This window comes from Chiloscyllium punctatum, chromosome 6, assembly GCF_047496795.1.
Source record: "Chiloscyllium punctatum isolate Juve2018m chromosome 6, sChiPun1.3, whole genome shotgun sequence".
Lineage (NCBI taxonomy): Eukaryota > Metazoa > Chordata > Chondrichthyes > Orectolobiformes > Hemiscylliidae > Chiloscyllium > Chiloscyllium punctatum.
In genome coordinates, this window is record NC_092744.1 from 82819078 (window position 1) to 82845619 (window position 26542).

Sequence of the window (26542 nt, forward strand, 5' to 3'; positions counted from 1 at the left end):
TCTTACCATTCACTGGCAGTGTGGGTTGGAAACATTCACAGGGGTTTAGTCACGTTATAATGGCACCTTCCATACCTGAAGTGGGATGAATTCGATGTTTCTGGCTCAGTGTCAGTGATGGCACCCACTATCCTAAGTAGCCTCACTCAGCTCCTTTCCTTTTAGAAAAGACATCCTCAGCAGAATTTGTTTCAGAACACAGTCTCGCCATCCCTGTGCTGCCCTTGGAAACAACACCCACTGTCCCAGGAGGTCAAATTCAATGACTATCAGGTGAGGACATTGCAATAAGCAGCAGCTATTCTGGAAATGCCTGGGGACTCCCAGCATGGTCCTCCAACCCCAGCACAGCCATCCAGAGGAGGAGAGATGTATCACCGTCTTACAGAGATGACACTGAGGGACAGAGGTGACAGCTTCCTGCCAGCCATTGTTTGCTGAGAATTGAACATTTAGGCAGGAAGCAAATCACCAAAATCAGAAAGCAAGAGTGGGGTTACAAGCAGAGATCAAGTCTTCACCAACCATTTTGATTTTCTTAATTTCATTTATTTATTCATTGGTTGTGAGTGGTGCAGTCTGGGCCAGCGTTTATTGTCCATCCCAGTTGCCCTGGAAAAGGTGGAGGTGAGCTTCCCTCTTGAATTGCTGCAGTCCACCTGCTGTAGGTATTCCCACAATGCCCTTAGGGAGGGAATTCCAGGATTTTGACCCAGCGACAGCAATATATTTCCAAGTCAGGATGGTGAGTGGGTTGGAGGGGAACTTGCATGGTGTTTTCATGATTTTGCTGTCCTTGTACTTCTAGATGGAAGTGGTCGTGGGTTTGGAAGCATCCTTGGTGAATTTCTGCAATGCATCTTGTAGATAGTACACACTGCTGCTACCGAGTATTGGTGGTGGAGGGAGTGGATGCTTGTGGATGTGGTGTCAATCAGGTGGGCTGCTTTGTCCTGGATGGTATCAAGCTTCCTGAGTGTAGTTGAAGCTGCCCCCATCCATGCAAGGGGGGGGGGTGTGATTCCATCACACTCCTGACTTGTGCCTTGTGGATGATGAACAGGCATTGGGGAGTTACTCACTAAAGTACTCCTAGTCTCTGACCTGCTCTTGTAGCCACATTCTTTTCACAGCTGAGTCAGCGAAATTATCAATCAATGACGTTGACAGTGGAAGATTTGATGATAGCAATCCCATTGAATGTCGCGAGGAGGTGGTTAGATTATGTCTGGTCCTTGCGTGGCATGAATGTTACTTACAGTCTATCAGCCCATGCCCAAATATTCTTTAGGTCTTGCTGCATTTGCACATGGACTGCTTCAGTATCTGAGGAGTGGCGAATGGTGCTGAACATTGTGCAATCATTGATGAACATCTCGACATCTGACCATGTGATGGAGGGAAGGTCATTGATGAAGTAACTGAAGATGGTTGGGCCTAAGACACTACCCTGAGGGACTCCTGCAGAGATGTCCAGGAGCTGAGATGATTGATCTCCAATGACCACAGCCATCTTCCTTTGTGACTTTGTACATTCACTTACATTTTGCTCGGGCTTCTTGATGCCTCTTTCCATCGGATGCTTCCTTAATATCAAAGACAGCCCCTCCCACCTTGCTTATGGAATTCAGCTCTTTTTTCAATCTTTGGACCAAGGCTATAACGAAGTCTGGAGCTCAGTGGCTCTGCTGGCTCATGATGATGGAATTCATATCGCTGAGTGATTTTCTACATTGTCAATGTTGCAGCTGGACTGGATCAGTTTGACTAAAGGAATGGGCAATTTAGCACTGCATTGGGACATAGTTAGGCACCATGGTCATCGCTGTGTCAAGAGCCATTTTGCAAAATGTGAGGTCAAATGCATTTACTAAAGACTGGCCTTTGTGATTGTGGAAACCTGAGAAGGACTCTGAGATGGATCATCCCCTCCGAGCCACTGACCATCCTGACTTGGATTTATACCAACCTTCCTTCATGGTCACTGGGTCAAAGCCCTGGAATTCCTAACAGCATTGGTGGGTCAACCCACAGCACGTGGACTGCAGTGGTTTAAGAAAGCAGCTCACCACCACCTTCTCAAGGACAACTAGAGACAGGACCGGCCAGTGACTCCCAAGTCCTGCGATGAGGTGAAATAATCAATCAGCACTTCTGTTGCAACCAAGAATCAGGACTCCCCCCATCATTGAAATGGGAATGTTTGTGGAGCCTCATCTTCAGATTGGCCATTAAATTGTCCACAAATGGCTGACAGAGCTTTGATTTGCAGAGTCAGTCTGGATTTCTCTCATATGGTGGGCGTAAAGGGATCTATCATTCCTTAAACTGCCCCACGTCTTCAGGATTGAACTGGGATTTGCTGAGGAGAATATAATGAAACCACGAGGCATTCACCTTGATGGAACTTCCAGGTAGGATTTGCCTCTGGCTCTGTGACCTTCCCTGGGCTGGTCCAATACTGCTCTGGAAGATGAGTTTGAGAAATTTGTTCTTGGAGGTTTGCACAACCTGGATGATGCTGGAGCTCAGCTGATCTCTGTTCTTCTCCAGGAAGCCTGTCAATTAGAAAGAGACATGGATCTTCTCAGATGCTGGACCTAACATACCCCGCAGATACTGACATCAGGAATCACCAATACCCACAATCAATTCAAAGCCTGAGCACATTCTAGCCCACATGGGGAGGAAATGTTACATATAACTGAAAGTTAAACAATGTGCTGAGGTCTCCACTTAATTACTTCAACGTGGTCTGGGAAATGTTGGTGAAACTTCAGGCTGACAAAGTTTGCACTCATTTCATAGCCCACACAGTGGCCAGAGGGTGACCACAATAATTACACCCTTCCCCACAATGGCAGTTGGAAGGATCCCCACCTTTCTATAGAACAGTCAGATCCTCAGTCATAGTTTCCTCCTATTGCCACAGCTCAAGCCAAACTTCAATTTCCAAGCGGCTGTACTTCAGATACAGGTTTCAAATATACCTGGAGCTCAGGTAGGCCCAACCTCTCCATGTTGTCCATCCAGGCCATCAATACTTGGAGTTCAAAAAGGCCCAGGCTTTCAGTACCTGAAATTCAGGTAGGCCCAGACTTTCAAAACCTAGACCTCAGTTAGGCCCAAGTTGTTAGTACTTGGACTTCAGGTAGGTCCAGGTTTTCAGTACCTGAAGTTCAGGTTATGTCAGACTTACAGTACCTGGAGATCAGGTAGACTCAAGCTATCATACCTGCAGCTCAGGTAGGCCCAGGCTGTTAATAACTGAAGCTCAGGTAAGCCCAGGCTTTAACTACCTGGTGATAAAGTGGGCCTTTCAGTACCTCAACCTCAGATAAGTCCAAGCCATCAGTACTTGGAGCTCAGATAGGCCCAGGGTTTCAATACCTCAGGCTCAGATAAGCCCAGGTTGTTAATACCTGTAGTTCAGTTTAGGCCCAGGCTTTCAATACCTAGAGTTCAGGTAGGTTCAGATTTCCAATACTGTGGTTCCATCCTAGGGTTCAGAAGAGACCAGGACAGATCTGTGGAAGTAAACATACACCAAAGTGAAGGTGCGGAGTTAATTCCTTCAACAGTGGTGGAAACATTAAGTCGGGGGTGGTGGTGGTGGTGTTATTGTACATATGCACTGTCAGATAAAGGTTAGTCTATGCAACCGTCAGCCACTTAGAAGAATGAGCTATTTCTTGATTTGCCCTACAGCCAGCTCATATCTAGCTAAAATTCAGGTCAAGTCATCTATTTCCTTAGTGTGCTTCAATTATTCCACCTTTCTTGAATGAACGAATGATTTTATTGTCACGTGTATTTTACAGTGAAAAGTAAGTAAAGTTCAGTGACAACTTTAGGTATCTTCCTAAGTGGCCGAAGCTTGCATAGACTGACCTTGACCTGACAGTCCACATTCACATCAACACTACCACCCTTCATGTATTTTTTTCCACACAGTTGAAGTCTTGGCTCCATATCTCCCCGTTGGTGTATGTTTACTTACTCCCACAGATCTGTCCCGGCCTGCTCTGATCCTGAGTATAAGACCATGCCTGGGAGATCAGACCCATCAGCACTGACTAGACACAGGAACTGGAGAAACATTCATTCTCAGGATAACGCTGATGTCAGTAAGGGCCATTCCCTGGTTGCTCTGAGAAAGCAATGATGGGTCTTCTCATTCAGTGACTGCTGGATCACCTCAAGGCACCAGTGAGTTCACCGCACAGCATCAAGCAGGAGTCACATATAGGCCAGGCTGGGGAAGGATGGAGGTTCCTTTTGCTGAAGCATATCCTATGAGCCAGTTGGATTCGTACAATAGTTTAGTCTCTTTTACTGGCGATGCCCCAAAATGTAGTGAGTTTAGCGTTACAACTCGCCATGGCAGGATTTGAACTCCTGGGTCCCGAATTATTTAGTTCCTTTTTTTTCAGTTTCTACATGAGTGTTTAAAAGAAACCTCTGGAATGGTGACTCAGTGGTTAGCACTGCCGCCTCACTGCGCCAGGGTCCCTGGTTCGATTCTAGTCCTCGGGCGACTGTGTGGAGTTTGCACATTCTCCCCGTGTCTGCGTGGGTTTCCTCCAGTTTCCTCCCACAGTCCAAAAGATGTGTAGGTCAGGTGAATTGGCCATGCTAAATTACCCATAGTTATTAGATGCATTCGTCAGAGGGGGGTGGGTTACTCTTCGGAGGGTCGGTGTGGACCTGTTGGGCTGAAGGGCCTGTTTCCACACTGTAGGGAATCTAATCTAATCTAGAATGTCAGCATGGCTGGCATTTATTGCCCACTTGCTAGGCCATCCCAGTGAGCACTTAAGGGTGGGAGGGGAACTACATACAGGCCAGTCGGGTAAGGATGGCTGGTTCCCTTCTTTGAACTAATTTAATAAAGCAGTTGGCACTTTACTTTCAAACCAGTTGTCACCCAGAGCTGGAGAAAGGTGTCACCACCCACGACTTTCACCATCTTGCACTGACTGGGGGAGGAGGCTGCCTGTTTACACTCAGTGAGGATGGATGTGGAGGGTACCTTTCGCCTCATAGTGAACCAGTCCTGCAAAGTGAGCGATGCCGAACATTGTCCCATGAGAGCTCATCGGAGGGATGTAGACCATACTCTTACTGTGGTGATTATTCAGCTTGCTTAACAACGTTGTGTCAGTGCCCTGCAGGAAAGAGGCAATTAAAAACAAAAGACTTGAATTCATGGAACCAACCTTCGAGACCTCAATACGTCCTAAAGCCCTTTACAGTCCTTTCCTGAAGCGCTGTCTCTGTTGTACCTTGGAAAGGCCGCACCAGAGTAAGATCCCATAAACAGCAATCTTATAACAAGCAGACCATTGGATACTTAAGGATGTCCACTGAGAGCGGAGTATTGCTGAGAACATAGGAGTGAATCCCTTGCTCTTACACAATCATGGGATAGGAGAGCAGGGAAGGTGGTTGTTTGGTCCATCGAAACTGTGTTGGCTTTCCCAATCAGCAGCCCAGCCAGTCCCACTCTCTATCCACATTTATCTAATTCTCTTCCAGAGATCATTATTCAATCAGTATGGACCACCCTATCAGATATTCTCACCTTGTCAGATTCGTTCTCTTTTATCATCTGGTTTGAGACTGGCCAAGAAGCCAAAGTCAAGGATTGTCCTCAGACTTTGACTTCAAAGTTACTCTCCATCTAATCCATGAGTACTAAAGATTGCAGCACATGGTCATCATGGATATTCCAGTCTCTGATGGATAGTTACATGAGATAAGCACTGGTCTACCTTTTTTATCTTTTCATGTCCATGTTTTAGTCTGGTCTGGTGCAGACTTCTAGATTCTTCTATCTCTGCCCACACTGTTCTGCCTATGGGCTGTAATGGGCAGTGTTGTAACATCATCCCAAGCTTACTCCAGGGCCCAAATGCCCTTGTACATCATCTTTCTGTCTCTTGGTTCCTTTGTCAATTGCCTTAAACCATTTCACGATTGACCCTTCAGCCACTGGAAATAGTTCTCTTGATTTACTCTATCTGAGCCCTATTCAACTTGCTCTTAGCCCTTACTTTTCTAAGGAGGACAATGTCAGTTTTTTTTCTGGTCCATCAACAGGAATAGTAATCCTTCATCCCCAGAACCATCCTGAGAAATCTCTTCTGCATTCTTCACCAAAGCTTCTTTTGCAGCTGCTGTCTGCTTCTTATAACTGGACGCAGTACTCTATTTGCAACCTAGCCAATGTTTTACAAAGGTTTGGGCATAATTCCATCAGTTCTCTCACTCTTTAAATCCTCAAATTCCACATATTCTATTAGTCAGCTCAGTTATCTTAACATGTTTTGTGTGAAAGCATCTCCAGGTCTCTCTGTTCTGCCACTCTCTAAAATTTCACCATTTGGCTTTATCCCAGTTCATTCTTCCTGCAAATTGTATCATTGGCATTAATTTTCATTTGGCCTGTACATCCATTCCACTAACCTGTCTATTCTCTTGGTCTCATTACCATCCTGACTACTGACTGCACACCAAGTATCTTAGCACCCACATGTTTCAAAACTGCATTCTGTACACCACACTGCCCCCAGTCCAAGCCTTGAACGTAGTTACACTTCAAAATAGTGCCACACTGTACTCAGGTCCTGAGACGGCAGGTGGGATCCCAGATTAATAGCTCTTCTGAAAGGCAGCACCTCCAACAGTGTGGCACTCTCACAGCACTGCCACACATGGTCAGTCTAAATTTGATTCTCTCTAAAGTTGTTTTTTGACCCCACAGCTTTCATCCTTAGAGATGAGTATGGGCCCCACTGGATGAAGGCTGGCACAGGTCGGGAAACCACATTGGCATCAGGGATATAACACCAGTTTGACAGTCAGGAGAGCATGTGACTCTTAATCTCAGGGTCATGGTTTGGAGGCCCACACTGCGTTGGTTCATTTCAGGGTTGGCACGGTGGTTCACTGGTTAACACCAATGTCTCACAGCACTAGGAACCCGGGTTCGATTCCACCCTCAGGCAACTGTCTGTGTGGGGTTTGCGTATTCTCCCCGTGTCTGCGTGGGTTTCCTTCGGATGCTCCAGTTTCCTCCCACAGTCTGAAAATGCGCAGGCAAAGGTGGATTGGCCATGCTAAATTGTGTAGGGAGGTGTAGGTTAGGTGGACTAGCCAGGTTAATGTGGGATTACAGGGGAGAGGGGTGGGATGCCTGGACTCAATGGGCCAAATGGCCTGCTTCCACACTGTAGGGATTTGATGAAGTGATGTAGTTATCCAGGCTTTGGGACAGTGAATACAGGAAACCTTTGGCTCTGTCTAAAATCTGGAAAAATACATTTACTCTGTAAAACTAAGCTACCCAATTGCCCGCTCTGCTGTCAGATAGAAGGTAAATGGACAACGGTACCCCCCACCCCAAACTGGCATCATATGCCGCACCCAGTGCCAACATGCGAGCTACATGTGGTGTATTGCTCCTTCCAATTGGCCAGATTGGGGTCAAGTGCACAGAAATTTTGAAGCAAGTATAAGTTTTGGTTCTAGTCCAGAAATTGTGATCAAGTGAGATCTGTACTGGATAACTCTGAACCCTGGTGTGGTCCCACCTTCAGAGTAACAGTGTCCCGACTTAGTGGGGCAATGCCGTGGTCACTATTATGAAAATACTTAGCCCCCAATTTACCCGACTGACTAACACAGGATAAAACACTCGCCAGGTTTCCGTACTTAACAAATAAAATCGTTAATTATGAATAAATGTCTAACCAATAGCAGTTAGGAAATATGAATTGCTAACTTATAACTCGACAATCTAAACTCTACCCCGGTTTTAAAACAATTCTCCTCCTCATAAAATAGACAGACACACAAAGACAAGATTTGGTATGCTTGACTTTATTAGTCAGTTCATTGAATATTGGAGTGGGAGGTCATGTTCTCATTGTACAGGACACTGGTTAGGCCACGACTGGAATATTGCATGCAATTCTGGTCTGCCTCCTATCAGAAGGATGTTGTGAAACCTGAAAGGGTTCAGAAAAGATTTACAAGGATGTTGCCAGGTTTAGAGGGTTTGAGCTACAGGGAGAGGCTGGATAGACTGAGGCAGTTTTCCCTGGAGCATTGGAGGCTGAGGGGTGACCTTATAGAGATTTATAAAATCATGAGGGGCATGGGTAGGGTAAATAGACAAGGTCTTTTCTCAGGGTGGGGGAACTAGAGGCCGTAGGTTTAGGGTGAGAGGGGAAAGATATAAAAGGGACCTAAGGGGCAACTTTTTCACGTAAAGGGTGATAGGTGTATGGAATGAGCTGCCAGAGGATGTGGTGGAGGCTGGTACAATGACAGCATTTAAAAGGCATCTGGATGGGTATATGAATAGGAAGGGTATAGAGGGATATGGGTCAAGTTCTGGCAAATGGGACTAGATTTTTTTAAGATACCTGGTCAGCATGGACAAGTTAGACTAAAGGGTCTGTTTCCCTACTGTACGTCTCTATGACTCTATGACAAGACATGGATATCAAAAATTACAAAAGAAAAAATAAACCACAGGCAGCACAGTTCACTCACACTAATCTGGAGCTGACAGAATCCCTCTAGTGTGAAAGCTGGCCATTCAGGCAATCAAGTCCACACTGACCCTCTGAAGAGCATCCCATCCAGAACCACCCTATTCTGGTAACTCTGCATCTCTCATGGCTAATCCACTTAGCCTACACATTCCAGGGCACTATGGGCAATTTAGCATGGCCAATCCACCTAACCTACACACCTTTGAACTGTGGGAGGAAACCAGAGCACCCGGAGGAAACCCACGCAGACATGAATGCAATCTAGCGTTGTGTAGCAGCAGTGCTCACCCTTGAGATACTGTGTCCCTCACCAGATGAGTTGCTGCTTTTAGTTTCTTGAAATTCCTTTTGCTTCTTAGCTGTTGGCACAAGGATGTTTACGCCCTGATTTCATTCGCTGATGAGAATTCATCCTTTCACTGTCTTTAAAGACATTTGATTCCTTCAGCCGGAAGATTTGCAGAGAACAGTGAGTGGAAGACTCACTGTTAGTGGATAGCTTCGGGTTCAGTGAGATTTGTCACCCTGCCCAATGTGTATTTTCACACGAACAATGTTTCCATAAGTAAAAAGGGAATGTTCAGCCAGGGCAGCTTACCTTTGGGAACTTACTCTCCTCATCAATCAGTGAGATGATGTTCATCGGTTTGACCGCAAGGATGTCTAAAGTCCTCTGGTTGTCGATGAAATCCATGTGCTGCCAGTTGATGTTCTCCTGAACATACTCCTCCTGTTCCTCTTTGAAGACGCACTTCACGAAGAATTGCTGCAAGTGCTCATTGGCAAAGTTAATGCATAGTTGCTCAAAGCTAAAAAAAGGAGGGACATTGCTATCACCATCCTCATTACCAACATCCACCAGCATCGTCTATAGCAGTGCCCAAAGTAGGTACCAGAAATCACGAGAAACCATTGCCAAAAATCTAAAGGGTATCTCATTCTGGCTGGTACTGTGTTGAGAACTCTCCTTTTACCCCAGGAGGTCCAGCCTAATATAACCTTCTTTCTCTGTGGGTAATGGATGAAGCATTTCCTTGATGAGTGCAGCTCCAACAATACTCAAGAAGTTCGTCACCATCATAAGACAAAGCAGTCCACTTGACTGGCACCACCTTCGACATTGATCTCTTCACCATTGATGCTCAGGATGAATGGTGACTACAAGATGCACTGCAGCCACCCGCTCAGGATTCTCTGACAATACCTTCCAAATCACAACCACCACAATCAAGAAGGGCAAGAGCAGCAGATGCATGAGGACAACTCCCCCCCACCCCCCCCCCCAAACCCCCTCACGGTCCTTCAAAATCACCTGACCTGAACCAACACCGTCATTCCTTCACGGTCACTGGGTCAACATCTTGGAACTCCCTCACTAACGTTACAGTAGCTGTACCTAAACCACATAGACTGCAGCTGTTCAAGGTAGCTCAACACAATATTCTCTCAGGAAATTATAAAACCTTGAGGCATAGGAGCAGATGTAGGCCATTCAGCCCCTCAAGTCTGCTCCACCATTCAATGAGATCATGGCTTATCTGATAATCATCAACTCCACTTTCCTGCCTTTGACCTCTAATGCTTGATTCTCTTACTAATCAAACATCTCAAATATAAATATACTTCCCAACCAGCATCCACAGCCCTCTATGGTAAAGCATTGCACAAATTCACTACCGTTTTGAGAAAATAAATTCCTCGTCTCTGGCCTAATTCAACAACCCCTTATGTCATTTGGTTCTGGATTCTCCCACACAGGAAAGAAGCTCTCCTCATCTACCCTGTCAAGCCCCTATGTTTCTAATGTTTCTTATGTTTCAATAAAGTCACCTCTCATTCTTCGACACTCAAATGAGTACAGGCCCAAACAACTTAACTTCTTGTCATAAGCTATCCCCTCCAAATCTGCTTTCCAAACCTTCTCTGGACTGCCTCCAATTTCAGTATTGCTTTCATTAGATCAGGGATTAAAACTTAGGTGAGGTCTAATTGGTAGCCTTGTATAGATTTAGTAAGACTTCCCTATTTTTATAATCCATTCCCACTGGAATAAAGGTCAGCATTCCATTTCTCTTCCTGATTACCCACTGAAATTGAAAGATTCCCAAATCCCGTTGTGTGGCCTTGACAGTGATACCCTTATGCCATGAAAAATCCCACAATTTTTATGAGAATTGAATTTAAGTTCTGTCAGCTGCTATTGTGGAAGTTGAACTGATGATGTTACCCTGAGCTCCTGGATCACTCGGGGCTGCTGATATTATTGCTATCTCAGCCGCCATTCCCTTGACCATTGGAATGGAGTAAATCTAAACAAATACCTGCCTTGCCAAACATTTTAAAGACTCGAGATACCTGTTTGAATCAAAGTTCTCGAAACCGAAGATGTCCAGCAAACCGATCGAACTGCAAACCTTTCCTGGACCCTTTGTGGTGGGTGTGTTGATGACAGAGTTAATCTTTTTCACGATCCACAGAAAAAGAAGGTCGTATATTCCCTGGTTAAAACAATCATAGAGCTGGGTGATATCGAACATTGAGCAAAACTCACAAGTCGCGAACTACATCTTAAAGACGCTAGTCTCAACAAGTACAAGGAACAACTCAACCCCCAACTCCCCACACACCCCAACTCTGGGGAGATACTGTTAGTTATATGGGCCACAGCCCTTTGAATGTTTTTTGAAGCAACTTCAGGACAAGAATTTATAGTTATTTTACCATACTTAAAGAGTGACTGAATACTTAGGAAACTACCAGGTAAGATTAGATTACTTACAGTGTGGAAACATGCCCTTTGGCCCAACAAGTCTACACCGACTCTCCAAAGAGCAACCCACCCAGACCCATTCCCCTACATTTACCCCTTCACCTAACACTACGGACAATTCTCATGGCCAGAAGTTTACCGTGAATAAATGCAAGGTTATCCGTTATGGTTGCAGGAATAGCAAGGCAACTTATTCACTAAAGTGCTTTGGCACAGAGGAATCTGGGTATCCTTGTGCATGAATCTCAAAAATCGAGTATGCAAGTTCAGCAAGTCATGAAGAAGACAAATGGAATTTGGCATTCATTGCTAAAGGAATACTTTATAAAAGTAGAGAAGTGTTGCTGTAACTCTACAAGGCGTTAGTGAGACTTCACCGAGAGTGTTACATACAGTTTCAGTCTCCTTGCCTGAGGAGGGTTATAATTGCATTGGAGGCAGTAAAGATGAGATTCACTGGATTAATTCTAGAAGTGAGGGGCTTGTCTTCTGAAGAGAGATTGAGCAGTTTCGGCCTAAACTCTCTGGAGCTTAGAAGAATGAGAGGACATCCAATTGAGGTATAGAAGGCACTGAAAGGAGATTGACAAAGTAGACATGGGCACTGGAGTGTGTCCAGCGGAGATTCACATGGATGATCCCTGGAATGGTAGGCTTAACATACGATGAATGGCTGAGGATCCTGGGATTGTGTTCATTAGAGTTTAGAAGGTTGAGGGGAAATCTAATAGAAACTTACAAGGTAATGCATGGCTTCGAAAGGGTGGGAAGTTGTTTCTGTTAGGTGGGGAGACTAGGACCTGTGGGTGCAGCCTTAGAATTAGAGGGGGTCAATTTAGAATGGAATTGAGGAGACAATTCATCAGCCAGAGAGTGGTGGGCCTGTGGAATTCATTGTCGCAGAGTGCAGTGGAGGCCGGAACGTTAAATGTCTTCAAGGCAGAGATTGATAGATTCTTAATCTCACAACGAATTAAAGGCTACGGGGAGAGTTGAAATGCCCATCAACCATGATTAAATGGTGGAGGGGACTCGGTGGGCTGAATAGTTTTACTTCCACTCCTATATCCTTTGGTCTTAGGGGAAGGATGTTTCCTCATGTGGGCCAATCTAGAATGAGAGCTCAATAGGGGATGGACAGATTTTTAATGAGTAATGGGTTGAAGGATAATGGAGAGTGCTCAGGAAAGTGGAGTTGAGGCCGAGATGACATCAGCCATCATCATATTAAACAGCGGAGCTGGCTCGAGAAGGTAAATTGCCTGACTCCTGCTTCTAGTTCTTACGTCCTTAAAGTGGTGGATGGGACAATGTTCATGATGATTATTTCTATGCCCAGAAGGAAGGTGCTGAAGTTCAACATAAGAGACAGTTCATTGAAGCTGAATCTCATGGAATTGGAACCAATTATTGACCTGGTTAGGAAATTGCCGAAGTGGCAGGAGGATGGAGCCAATGAAGGAGCATCAGGTATTTTGACAGGTAAGGCACAATGAGTGTTGTCCCACCGAGATCTGTGTTTGACCTCAAGGATTTACAGTATTTATTAATGAATTAGCAGAAAGCATTGGGGACTGTCAAAGAATACAAGAGAATATAGATAGACTGGAGAGTTGGGCAGAGAAGTGGCAGATGGAGTTCAATCCAGGCAAATGTGAGGTGATGCATTTTGGGAAGTCTAATTCTAGAGTGAACTATACTGTAAACAGAAGAGCCTTGGGAAACGTTGATGAGCAGAGAGATCTGGGAGTGCAGGTACATTGTACCCTGAGGGTTGCTGCACAGGTGGATAGAGTGGTCAAGATGGCATATGGTATGCTTGCCTTCATTGGACGGGGTATTGAGTATAAGAGCTGGCAGGTCATGTTAAAATTGTACAAGACATTGATTCGGCCGCATTTCGAATACTGTGTACAGTTCTGGTCGCCACATTATTAAAAGGATGTGGACACTTTGGAGAGGGTGCAGAGAAGGTTTACGAGGATGTTGCCTGGTGTGGAAGGTGCCAGCTATGTAGAGCAGTTGAGTAGGTTAGGATTGTTTTCATTAGAAAAAAGGACACTGAGGGGGGACCTGATTGAGGTTTACAAAATCATGAAGGGTATAGACAGGGTGGGTAGAGAGACAAGCTTTTTCCCAGGGTGAGGGATTCAATAACGAGAGGTCATGCATTCAAGGTGAGAGGGAAAAGGTTTAAGGGGGAATACACATGGAAAGTACTTTACACAGAGGGTGTAGGTGGCTGGAACGCGTTGCCAGCAGAGGTAGTGGAGGCAGGCACAGTAGATTCATTTAAGGTGTGTTTGGACAGATGCATGAGTAGATGGGGAGCAGAGGGATACAGGTGCTTAGGAATTGGGCGACAGGTTTAAATAGTAGATTTGGATCGGCTCAGGCTTGGAGGGCCGAAGGGCCTGTTCCTGGGCTGTAAATTTTCTTTGTTCTTAGAAGGAAGCATAAAAATCAGGAAGTCTGCCAGTATCACAAAGCAGACAGCAGTGCGTATATTGTAGATGAAGATAAAGCATAAACTTACAAAGATATGTTTATGAATTAAGTCAGTGGGTAACACTGTGACAAATAGCTTTCGAACCAGGTCTCCCACAACAGAACAATAGAACTTCTAAATGTTGAAAATCTAGGAACTGCAGAGCTCCCAGGAGGCTTACAAACTTCAATCAATCCAATCTAGAACTGAAAGCCAGTTTCAGCAACAGTGAGCGTGTAATTATTATCGATCGTGGTGAAAACTGTCTGCCTCGTTAACTTTAGGGAAAGAAACCTGCCATCCTTACCCGGTCTGACCTACCTGTGACTCTAGACCCATAGCAATGTGATTGGGGCCTTGATCCCCCTCTGAAATGCACTTAGTTCAAGGGCAATCAGGGACAGGCAAGAAATATTTTGATGCCATGAAATAATGAAACTTTAATGAATTACAGAAGAGTCTCAGGGAGTTGGATAGCCTCCTCTTGTTCCTGTGCGGGGAAAAGACCCTCAGCCATTCTCTATTGGATATAGTGCCCTGCTCTCTCTAGAGCACTGCATGCAGCTACATGTGGAAGGGAGACAGTTGTGATATCCCCACAATGTAACTGTCATACACTCAATAAGAAAAAGTATTTGGTTGAGCAGTGGTTGTGGATTAGTGAAGAGACAGGTAACATTTGTGGCTTTATTGTCTCACCTTCACCAATGCATTCCGACTAGATGCTGCCTGGGTTTTGCTCACTGGAGTGGTTACATTCTCCCCTCTGATCACGATGGATCTGTGAGTCAATGCCTTCTTCAGCTCCAGTGGGTTCACCTGTAGCATAGACAGGGAGACAGAGACACCATGTTAGTCCTGCACCTCCAAAAGTGAACGGAGCACAGTCAGAGCCCGTCATTGGCCCAGATTAGAAGCAGCAGCCAAGAGCTCACAGATCATAACTCATAGAATCCCTACGGTGTGGAAGTAGGCCATTCAGCCCATTGACTCCACACTGACCCTCCAAACGGCATCCCACCCAGACCCACCCGCCTTACCCTATCCCTGTAATCCCACAATTTCCATAGCTAACCCACCTAGCCTGCATATCCATGTACACGATGGGCAATTTAGTATGGCCAATCCACCCTAACCCGCACATCTTTGGATTGTGGGAGGAAACCGGAGAACCTGGAGGAAACCCACGCAGACACAGGGAGAATGTGCAAACTCCACATAGACACTCGCCTGAGGCTGGAATTGAACCCGGGTTCCTGGTGCTGTGAGGCAGCAGTACTAACCGCAGATGACCTCAGGGGATTTCTCAAGGTCAATTACATCAAGTTCCAGCACTAAAGGGGCTTGCTGTTGGGATTAGAGGAAAGGCAGAGATGTGTAATGTTGTGTACATGTTACTGCTGTAACACTAATGGCTGCTCAGCTGGCGAAAAGAATGCTGCAGGGCACAATTTCCAGTGCTGTTTGGGAAATAGTTTGACAAACACTCCAGCGAGGGATTGCTGAGCTGCTTGGGTCTCAAGGCAACCCCCTCCAGGAGGAAGCTTACACTCTGCTGGGTGTCAAACACAGCCCATATCAAACAGTCAGGGCAATGGGTACAGACAACATAAATGTTGAATGATCTGACAAGGTCAGCAACGGTAACACTGGTCAGTATTTCACTTTAGCCACTTGAACAATTTACACAAGGCACTATAAACATCATGATTAACAATTTCCAGGCTAATGCTGATTGATATGGAAATGCCTATGACAGCATGGTGGCTCAGTGGTTAACACTGCTGCTTCACAGCACCAGGGACCCAGGGTCAATTCCACCCTCGGGCGACTGTCTGTGTGGAGTTCTCACATTCTCCCTGTGTCTGTACGTGTTTCCCCCCACAGTCCGAAGATGTGCAGGTTAGGTGGATTGGCCATGGGATACAGGGAGTTACAGGGATAGGGCAGTGGGTTGTGTCTGGATGGGATACCCTTCAGGGGTTTGGTGTAGATGGTCTGAATGGCCTGCTTCCACACTGTCGGGATCCAATGATTTCTAATACAAACACAAAGATCAGGAGCTGAATAGGCCACTTGGCCCCTTGAGCTTGCTTTGGCAGCTGATAAGGGTTGATCTAATTGTAACAAATCCACATTTCTGCAACCCTCTATAACCTTTAACTGCCACCCCTTACTTACCAAGACTCTATCTACCTCATCTTAAAAATATTCAAAAACTCTGCTTCTACTGTTTTCTTTCAAGAGAAATAACATTTCTCCTCGCCTCTGTTTAAAATTGACCATTTTTGAACTATGACCCCTAGCTCTAGATTCTCCCACAAGAGGAAGCATTCTCTCCACACCGACCCAGTCAAGATCCCTCGGGATCTTTTATGTTTCATGTCTCTCTTACTCTTCCAACAGGGTACAAGCCTAACCTGTCTAATCTTTCCTCATATGACAACCTAGCCATCTCAAGTACTAATCAAGGCAGTTTGATATGTGATAATAAAATCAATAACAATTATATCTGCTGCATTGATATTTGAAAGTAAGAAGCAATTGGTCAACTTTACAACACAACCCAACCCAAGTCTTTAACCTCTTCCATCTCCTGCACACCACAACATTAATAATTATGGAAGTATTTTGATGAAAGTGTTCTGGACTAGTTTCTTGATCACTTGTGGGGATTGGAGAGGGGTTTACTGGAACTTGTTTACCCCACAGTAGACCTGGAGTATTTTTTTAAATCTTTGTTGGCAGGGGTTGGTGGGGGGGTGTGGGGAGTGGGGGGGGAGGGGGGAGGTGAAGTAGGATGAAGGAAGAGGTTGTGTGGAAAAATGTCTATGCAGTGTTATGATGTGAAAGTGCTGGCGTTGAACTGGGGTGGACAAAGTTAAAATGTTTATAGTTCAACAGGTTTATTTGGAAGTACTAGCTTTCGGAGCTCTGCTCCTTCATCAGGTGGCAAGTGTGTCACTGAGATGTCACCTTTTTCTTACACTGATAAAACATTAAGTTATCTCCAGACTGTGACTTGAAAGAAGTTCTATGGTTTACATATTAATCAATCGAAACCTGCATCCCCATTCAAAGTGATTGAAGACTTAACAGCAATCTAGGTTTGTTCAATACATCGCATCAATTGTATGACACTTTTACTATAAATTCTGTGTCCTATGGTCCTGCCCCAATTGCTGCCTGTCAAAAGAGTAGCACTCCAAAAGCTTTTACTCCCAAGTCAACCTGTTGGACTCTAACCTAGTGTTGTGTGATTTTTAAACTTTATACAGTGTTAGATTGACCATTGTGGTGTCTCTGCCTCAGCCATCCATTTTGTAGCTTTGTAGGATCACTATGAGGACAGAGTACATCCAGTCCCTACAGTTCAATCCCTTGCTTCCATATGAACAGACCCATGGGATATGGAAACATCCAGGAGCGGTGGACAGTGAGGCTGGACACCTCTCCGAAAATCTGAGCCAGGGCCATTCTGTTTCTGTCTCCATTACCTTTCCATAGTCACAGCGATATGTTCCTCCCCCATCATAATAGGACATTCACTCCTGAATATGCAAGCTCTATGGTAAAATATGTGACATGTTTAATGAGGACAATTTCATTTACCTCAAGTAATTTCGTGGCCACGGAGAGATGCTTGGATTCCAAAAGCTCACAGCAATCCAAGTTATCAAACACAGCAGCTATATGGGAACACAGAATAAGCAGCATTGATAACACTTCAAAGAAATCTGAATGGCATCATATATGTGTGTGTCTGTGTGTATCTGTGTACCTGTGTGTTTGTGTGTATCTGTGTCTGTGCACGTCTGTGTATATCTGTGCGTCTGTCTGTGTACTTGAGCACTTGCAGATGCATGTATGTGTGCCTGTTTGCGTGTGCAAATGCACGTGAGTGTATGTGTGCCTGAGTTTGTGTGCTTGCACATGAATGCTTGTGCGTGCATGTGTGATTATATCAGACTAAAAGTTAATGCCTATAAAGGTGTCAGAAATAGCAGAAAGTCTGAGAATTTGGAGATGTTTAGAATACAACAAAGAAAAACCAAGAAACTGATAAGCAAAACGAGAGTGGAACATGAATACAGTCTAGCAAATACAATCACATGGCCTGTAAAAGCTTCGATAGGCATGTAAAAAGGAAACATTTCAAAGTTTGGGAGAAGATTTGTAGCTCGGGTGCTCGTTGTTGTGGTTCTGTTCGTCGAGCTGGGAATTTGTGTTGCAGACGTTTCGGCCCCTGTCTAGGTGACATCCTCAGTCCTTGGGAGCCTCCTGTGAAGCGCTTCTGTGATCTTTCCTCTGCCATTTATTGTGGTTTGAATCTGCCGCTTCCGGTTGTCAGTTCCAGCTGTCCGCTGCAGTGGTCGGTATATTGGGTCCAGGTCGACGTGCTTATTGATAGAATCTGTGGATGAGTGTCATGCCTCTAGGAATTCCCTGGCTGTTCTCTGTTTGGCTTGTCCTATAATAGTAGTGTTGTCCTATAATAATAATAATAGTGAATTTGACTGGGACAACACTATTATTAAAAGACAAGCCAAACAGAGAACAGCCAGGGAATTCCTAGAGGCATGGCACTCATCCACAGATTCTATCAATAAGCACGTCGACCTGGACCCAATATACCGACCACTGCAATGGACAGCTGGAACTGACAACCGGAAGTGGCAGATTCAAACCACTATAAATGCCGGAGGAAAGATCACAGAAGGACTTCACAGGAGGCTCCCAAGCACTGAGGATGTCACCTAGACAGGGGATGAAACATCTGCAACACAAATTCCCAACTCGGCGAACAGAACCACAACAAAGGAAACATTTGGCTAAAACGAATGTCGGGCCATTACAGAATATATAATGGGGAACAGAGCAATGGCAGAGAAACTAAGTGATTACTTTGGGTCTGTATTCACTGAGGAAGGTACATTAAGTATCGCAGACCTAGAGATCCAAACAGTTAGAGAGAATGAGGAGCTAAAGGATAGTAGCATCAGTAAGAACCTAGTAATGGAGAAAATAATGTGTCAGGAAGCATATTCTCAGGCCTGCTTGTAGTTGAAGCAACCTTTTCCTCCCAGGAGCCTACAAAGAGGCTAACAAGATATAGTTTAATAAACCAGGAAGCCATTTCCAGGTGGCTGTAGTTACTTTTATGGCTCCATGTATCTTCTACTCTGAAAGTGTAGAGACGTTGTCAGCTGCTTTCTCTAGTTTTGCTTTTACCTTGAAAATGCAGATTTCCCAGATGCAAAATAGCAGCCAGTAGCTTATTGATATCCCACTGTTCACTGTTGGAAAATGTCAGGATTTTCATAGCTGAGCAAATATCAGCATAGTGTCTGACGTCATCATGTCCATCAGTATTCGTACAGTTACCCTATGAAAACAAAGTCACATGCAACTGATCGGAGATGTAATTATCCCAAACAATAACCCATTTTAGAATGAATTAGGGAATTCCTAATTATTTGCAACCACCCTGCTAAACTCCAACTTACTCCTGGTATCATTGGACTCAATGAATCCCATTTGAAATGCGGAGTTGAAAGGTGTGTGATGTATATATGTAAATACCTTTTTTGAGGATTTGAATTGTAAACTAGTGACATATGGGTTTTGGTCTATTTTCATAACGGGGTTTAAAATTTAATTAGGTCTGTCTTTCCAGAGCTATGATTTTAAATCAATATGTGCTCCTGGAGTGTTAATGAACATTTGTTTATTTTATTTAATTTGATTTGATTTATTATTGTCATATATATCTAGGTACAGTGTAAACTTTTGTTTCGCATGCAGTACAGGCAGGTCATACCATACAAAGTGCATTAGGGTAATAGAAGAGAGTGAGGAATATAATGTTACAGCTGCAGAGAAGGTGCACAGAGAGCGAGATCAACATTAAATGTAAAATTTGAGAGGTCCATTCAGAAGTCTGATAACAGCAGGGAAGAAGCTGTTCTTGAATCTGTTGGTGCGTGTGTTTACCATTTTGTATCTTCTGCCCAACAGACGAGTTTGGAAAAGAATATAACTGGGGTCTTTAATGATGTTGACTGCCTTCCCAAGGCACTAAGGAGTGTAGATGGAGTCAATGGATGGAAGGTTGGCTTGAGTGATGGTGTTTATATTGTGGGGTTTGCAATTGAAGAAAGCATTGAAACATAAGATTGCTTTTGGGTTTAGAACAATCAATGATTGATTTTAGCTTCGAAAAATCAAAGATTGAAAAGCTTTTGGGTTCAGCTCAGAGAGAACCTGACTGGAAGTGAATACACATAGAGTCTCTCCTCGATAAAAAGGAATTGTTTGGAGCACTTAAGGAAATAAGTTATCTCTGTGGAAAAGTGCAGTTTGGTAAATTTACAGACCAGGAGTATTTGGTTAGAAATTATCATAAGTCTGAAAAATTTCTAAGTTCTCAATTATGTGAATATTGCATAGAAAATCCCTCACAGTTCATAGGACCAGAACTTAGCAGAAATAGTATATTCAAACCTACAAATTTGATGGGAAATGAATTTCTCTGGATTTCCATTAACTGTAAAATGATGGTGTTGGGGAGTAGGTGGGATTTTGTGTGGCTGTGCTTTGAAATCTATGTTAGATAGTTTTATTTAGATTAGATCTTTAGATTAGATTCCCTACAGTGTGGAAACAGGCCCTTCAGCCCAACAAGTCCACACCGACCCTCCCAGACCCATTCCCCTACATTTACCCCGACTAATGCACCTAACACTACGGGCAATTTAGCATGGCCAACTCACCTGACCTGCATATCTTTGGACTGTGGGAGGAAACCGGAGCACCTGGAGGAAACCCACGCAGACACGGGGAGAATGTGCAAACTCCACACAGACAGTTGCCTGAGGCAAGAATTGAACCCAGGTGACCACTGAGCCACCATGCCACCCTTTAACTTAATTTTATTTCTTTTGTGTAATAAACTTCTATTTTATTGTTAAAACCAAATCTTTAGCCTGGCATATTTTAGGAAAGGACTGTCACGGTAAAGTCAGAAAAAAGAAGAACCAAATATGACCTATCAAGCCAGATTTCATATTGGAATTTCACTTGTCTGGTTATATCATCATTTGGGACCCAATAGTTATGAAGATAAAGATCTTTCAATTTATATTTAGAGGCCTCTTGATCTATATATATTATGTATCAAACTTGATAGAAGAACCAGTCAATCTTTGAAAGAATTTAATTCGACATGACACATCTTGCTGTGGAAAGTCTACCATTTAAGCAGCAGGAAGTGTTCCACTGAAACAGTTTGAGGAGATCGATTCGGGAGAAGCTTTATTTTTGTGGGTCCCTTTCCTCCACATCTTTTGTTTACGAGCCCATCATTCTAATCAGCCCATGACCTCTGTCTTAGTACAAGGTCAATTTGTCGACATGGGACAGGAGGGTTTGAGTTATAAGGAGAGGCTGGATGGCTGGAACATGTGTCACTGGAGTGTAGGAGGCTGAGGGTTGACCTTATAGAGGTTGATACAGTCATGAGGGGGAATAGTTGACATGAATAACCATGGTCTTTTTCCAAAGGGTAGGTGAGTCCAAAACTAGAGGCCATGGGTTTAAAGTGAGAGAGAGGGTAGATTTAAAAGGGTACTGAGGGGCAACATTTCACGCACAGGGTTAGTGCATGTATGGAATGAGCTGCCAGAGGAAGTGATAGAGGGGGGTACAATTACAACATTTGAAAGGCTTTTGGATGGTTGCATGGATAGGAAAGGTTTCGGGGAATAAGGGCCAAATGCAGGCAAATGGGACGGATTCAGTTAGGATACCTGGCAATCCTGGATAATTTGGACCAAAGGGTCTGTTTCTGTGCTGCACGACTGCAAGACATTATGCCTAAGAGTCTTGTCCCTTTCAGAGTTTAAGACACAGTAAATAAAGAGAGATAACAATGTAAGTTAAATCTTAAATGTCTGATACACCCTTACTAGAAATTGGAATCCTTACTGGACGTTCCCTGGACCTGCATGAAGCTGCGTCATTGTGTTAGTGTGATATGTTTCAGGGCAATGGTGGGTAAATACACCTTAATACAGCGTATCTCACCATCGTCAGATAGTCAAACTCATGTGCTGTGCCTAGACTGAGGAGTTTCTTCTGCTCTGTGTTCATCCCCATCAGTATACTGTAGAAAATGTGATAGTTTCTCTCATCTGCAGCCTGAGGAACAGAGAACACCATTCAATAAATGATTCTAACAAACAGCAAAGTGAGTGCCAACCTAATGCTTTAGCCATGAAGAATGGTTCTTATTTACTTTATATTTCCTCATTGAGCACATATCATTACCCACTGCTTTTGCCATTGACTACTCCACTGTATAATCTGATGGTCTAGTATAGCAACCTGCCCACAAAAAAAAAGTCAAGGTGCAACTCAACTCAACAATGCACATCCCCACAGTTACCCTTTGACCTGTTCAACTGCACCTGGTCCCAGTCCGAAGCAACATTGCTTCCCCCCACCCCATCACCCCCATCCCCACTGGTGTGCCCCATGGAGCCCCCATTCTGCAGCAGTGGCTCTCTCCCTGAGCACAACTCTTTCTTTGGGGGTGGGGGTGGGGTGCAGGGTTACCCACAACAAATCCCCTCCCAAACTCTTGGTAAATTGGTCAGATTGTTAACAGCCCGATTTAAAGGCCCTAATTGACATATTTAGTATGCAGATAAGACCCAGGCCCAATCTCTGTCCATCCCATCATGGGTCCCTCCAACTCTACTGGTCCTTACATCCACCAGCCCCCCCCCCCCCCCCCCACCCCCCGAATTGGCCCAGTAATGTTTTGCCCATTATGCCTTTATATCTGGTAATGTCTATGTGTAACCGATGCCTCTCAATGTATTTCTATGATTATTCTTGCATGGGATGTGGCCAAGGTGGCAAGGCTGCCCATCCCTAGCTGCTATTTAAATGATAGGCCTCTAGACCATTTCAGAGGGCAGTTAAGAGTCAACCACGTTGCTGTGGGTCGAGAGCCACATGTAGACCAGACTGAGTAAGAATGACAGGTTTCCTCCCCTAAGGAACGCGAGTGAATGGGTTTTGTCCATTGGCTACTGTTAGATTAGCCCTTTATTCCCCTTTAAAACAGAATTCAAATTTCACCACCTTTTGCCATGCTGGGATTCTCCACAACCACCTGAAGGAGCTGCACTCCAAAAGCTAGTGTTTCCATTTAAACCTGTTGGACTATAACCTGGTATTGTGTGATTTTTAACTTTGTACACCCCAGTCCAACACCAGCATCTCCAAATCATGGATGCAAATCCACATCCTAATGTTTCTAACAACTGATTCTAGAACAAGAGTGATAGCTCTGATCTCCAGGCCTGCATGCCCAGTTACACACAATCTGGGCCTGTGGTTTGGCAGTGTCGCTAACCCCACTGACGGACAGGGCATCAGATGCAATGGGCCTCCATCAGTGAGTCTGTGAGCCACTCACACACACCACCAAAATATCCTGTTCACCGGGGGATTCAGGCCGAGTATATTGAAGACTTGTTTCGGCGGAAATGACAAATTCATAGAAGCGTAGCAAACGTGAGGCCATTCAGCCCATCATGCTTGCAGGTCTTCAGCAGATCAAAACCAACCTGGCCAACACAATCCTTACCGCCATGAAATTGAATCACTGTCAAGTGTTTATACCTCAGGCTGTGGGAGGTGGACTGGCTGCTTTGGTGGACATTACCATGAAGGGCTAACAATGCTAAAAGAGGAACTGAATTTCTCACCATGCTGACAGAACATTCCCAAACCAACAACTGGACAGTGAGTGACTCGGAGAGAGTCTAATCCTGGCCATTGGCTCAGTTGTAATTTTACTTGGGTTGTGGGAGCCAGTGTTAAATTGGAACTGCCCTGACCAATCATGGGGCACTCACCAATTGGCAGACTCGGGACTTCTCCAGTAAATACTGCTCAATCTTTGCTCCCTCGATGATTCCATCATTGTTGAAGTAGATTTCAATATATTTCCCAAAGCGGCTGGAATTGTCATTTTTTACAGTTTTTGCATTTCCAAAAGCTGTGAAAGGAATGGTGTTAAAGGCAGTTTGAGACAAACAGGAACGTCGATAGTATCTGGTCAGCAGTCTCACAGATTGACTATCAGTCAACAGCAAAACAACACAAAGATACCATTCATGGAACTGTCCCCCTAGAGCTACCCTGCCATCTGGACCTGTCCCCCATGGGGAACGGTGCCCCGTGAGGAACTGTCCTCCATGTGGAACTGTCCCCCATGTGAACTGACCCCCATGCAGAACTGTCCCTCTGTGTGCAACTGTCCTCCATGTGGAACTGTCCCCCATGTGAACTGACCCATTATGGAACTGTCCCCCATGCAGAACTGTCCCTCTGTGTGCAACTGTCCTCCATGTGGAACTGTCCCCCATGTGAACTGACCCATTATGGAACTGTCCCCCATGCAGAACTGTCCCTCTGTGTGCAACTGTCCTCCATGTGGAACTGTCCCCCATGTGAACTGACCCATTATGGAACTGTCCCCCATGCAGAACTGTCCCTCTGTGTGCAACTGTCCTCCATGTGGAACTGTCCCCCATGTGAACTGACCCATTATGGAACTGTCCCCCATGCAGAACTGTCCCTCTGTGTGCAACTGTCCCCCATGTGGAACTGTCCTCCTCGAACTATCCCCCATTTGGAACTGTACCCCATGTGGAATTGTTCCCCCAAGTCTAGCTGTCCTCATGTTGATTTGTCCCCCATGTCAAATTGTCCCCCTGTGATACTCTCCCTCTATGAAACTATTCCCCTTTGGACTGTTCTCCCATGTCAAATTGCCCCCTTATGGAACTGTCCACCTATGCAACTATCCCCCTGTTGACCTCCCCATCTAGGATCTGTCCCCAGTATGGAACTGTCTCCTTGCCAGAGTCCCCCTGTGCAACTGCCTCCCATGTGGATGTGTTCTTCATCTACTCCCACTTGGATCTGTTCTCTCCCGCTTGTAAAAGCTGCTTTATGAGGGGCAGGGAAGCAGATTGCAGGACAGAATGAGAATTTGAAACATAGATGTGACACTCACCTATCAGTTCCTAAAAGTATGAAAAACAGTAACACTAGGTATAGACAGGTTTCCGATTGCAAATGAGGTCAGTGTACCTTGGCTACAAGGGGTTGTAGTGGCTAAAAGGCAGTGAAGTGTTGGATCAATCATGGTCATCAGTTAAAGAAGAAAGTGCCTGATGAAGGGGCATTGCTTAGAAAGCTTGTGATTTTAAATAAAGCTGTTGGACTATAACCTGGTGTTGTGTGACTTCTGACTTTGCAACCACACAACATAAGAGTCCTCACTTGGTAATTATATAGGGAGCAGGAGCTTGAAAAGGTCACTCTTAGAGAGTCTGGACTCTCAGACATATCTCTCACCGCTGAGCTTCCTGCTGTAAGTGTTACCTTCCAGAATCGGGGTGGCCTCCAGAATCTGCTGCTCAATCCACAAGTGCTGCCCACTGACTGCAGCCAGAAACTGCAGGATTAGCTTCGCACTCTCCGTCTTCCCGGCTCCCGACTCCCCACTGAAACCACAAACACTCGGTATCATTTTGTGCTGCTTTATCACCCACTGTGCCACACACACACAGACACACACACACACACAAACACACAGACAGACAAACATACACACACACACACACACAGACATACACACATGCACACACACAGAGACACACACACACACAAACCCTGACCTCTGCCCACCCCAGCAATGTACACCTGATACCACCCCCACCTCCAACCTCAGCACACGGAGACCTTGGTTAGCCGAGTAAGTTCCTAACAAGAGACCACCTCTGGAAACTTCTCTTCAACCAGACAGTCCTAATTGTTCCCTTCATACAGTCCCCGTCAAGTGGCTGACTGAGAACTGTAATAATTGTATCCTTGTTATCTTGTTAAGGACATTGTTTAATTAACAATATAAAGAGGGCTTGCTGGTTCACATGAGAGTGTATGTAGGAAGCCGACATGTGTCTTTTCTGAATTCAATAAATTTGATTTGATTTGATTGACTATTGTCACATGTACCTAGTTACAGCAAAAAGTTTTGTTTTGCGTGCAGTACAGAGAGATCATACCATACAAAGTGCATTAGGGTACTAGATCAGAGCGAGGAATACAATCTTACAGCTGCAGAGAAGGTACACAAACAGTGAGATCAAAATTATATTAAAAAATGTTTTTAAAAAATCGAGGATAATGTGTGCCTCTGGTCCCATACTTCATCACAGGCTTGGATTCAAATTCACAATCAGTTCCCCCTTTTGGCCCTCTCCCTATGGAGGGTGGAACCTCTTCCAAATGAAAATTTGTGCCGTGGGTTAATCATTTACCAGGTTTCTTGTCAGATTAAGTTTACTTCTAATAAACGAGTTTTGTTTTAAGTTCTGGTGGATGTCTCTTTTATTCTGGTTAGCAGCACAAAGGATAAATAGATTGACCGTTTTGGTGATAAAACAAAATAAAATATTTAGACTGGTACAGTTCATGGAGAAGTTGAGTTTGATCATTCACAAACTGCTCCCATTGGAACCATAACAAAGTGCACTATCTACCCTTCGACAGTCTGAAAAATCCCCATGACAACTGAAATTATGTGGATTCTGGGCTGTATCATAAGACTGACAGAATGTTCTTTTACAGCTCTGA

The 26542-nt window shown here is 44.6% G+C and overlaps 1 protein-coding gene across 1 annotated transcript in view; it reads right to left on the bottom strand.

The window, feature by feature from the left end:
• The window catches only part of LOC140478446 (unconventional myosin-VIIa-like), a 531053-nt gene extending 505617 nt beyond the window's left edge, over positions 1-25436 (bottom strand). The window contains exons 1-10 of the mRNA XM_072571711.1: positions 25289-25436; positions 23752-23894; positions 21908-22021; positions 19055-19208; positions 17435-17511; positions 14522-14641; positions 10920-11062; positions 9163-9373; positions 5033-5168; positions 2398-2558 (exon numbers count right to left, since the gene is read on the bottom strand). Coding sequence (XP_072427812.1) covers positions 2398-2558; positions 5033-5168; positions 9163-9373; positions 10920-11062; positions 14522-14641; positions 17435-17511; positions 19055-19208; positions 21908-22021; positions 23752-23894; positions 25289-25436 — 1407 coding nt within the window. The remainder of the gene's footprint in view (positions 1-2397; positions 2559-5032; positions 5169-9162; positions 9374-10919; positions 11063-14521; positions 14642-17434; positions 17512-19054; positions 19209-21907; positions 22022-23751; positions 23895-25288) is intronic.
• Positions 25437-26542: the final 1106 nt, after the last annotated feature.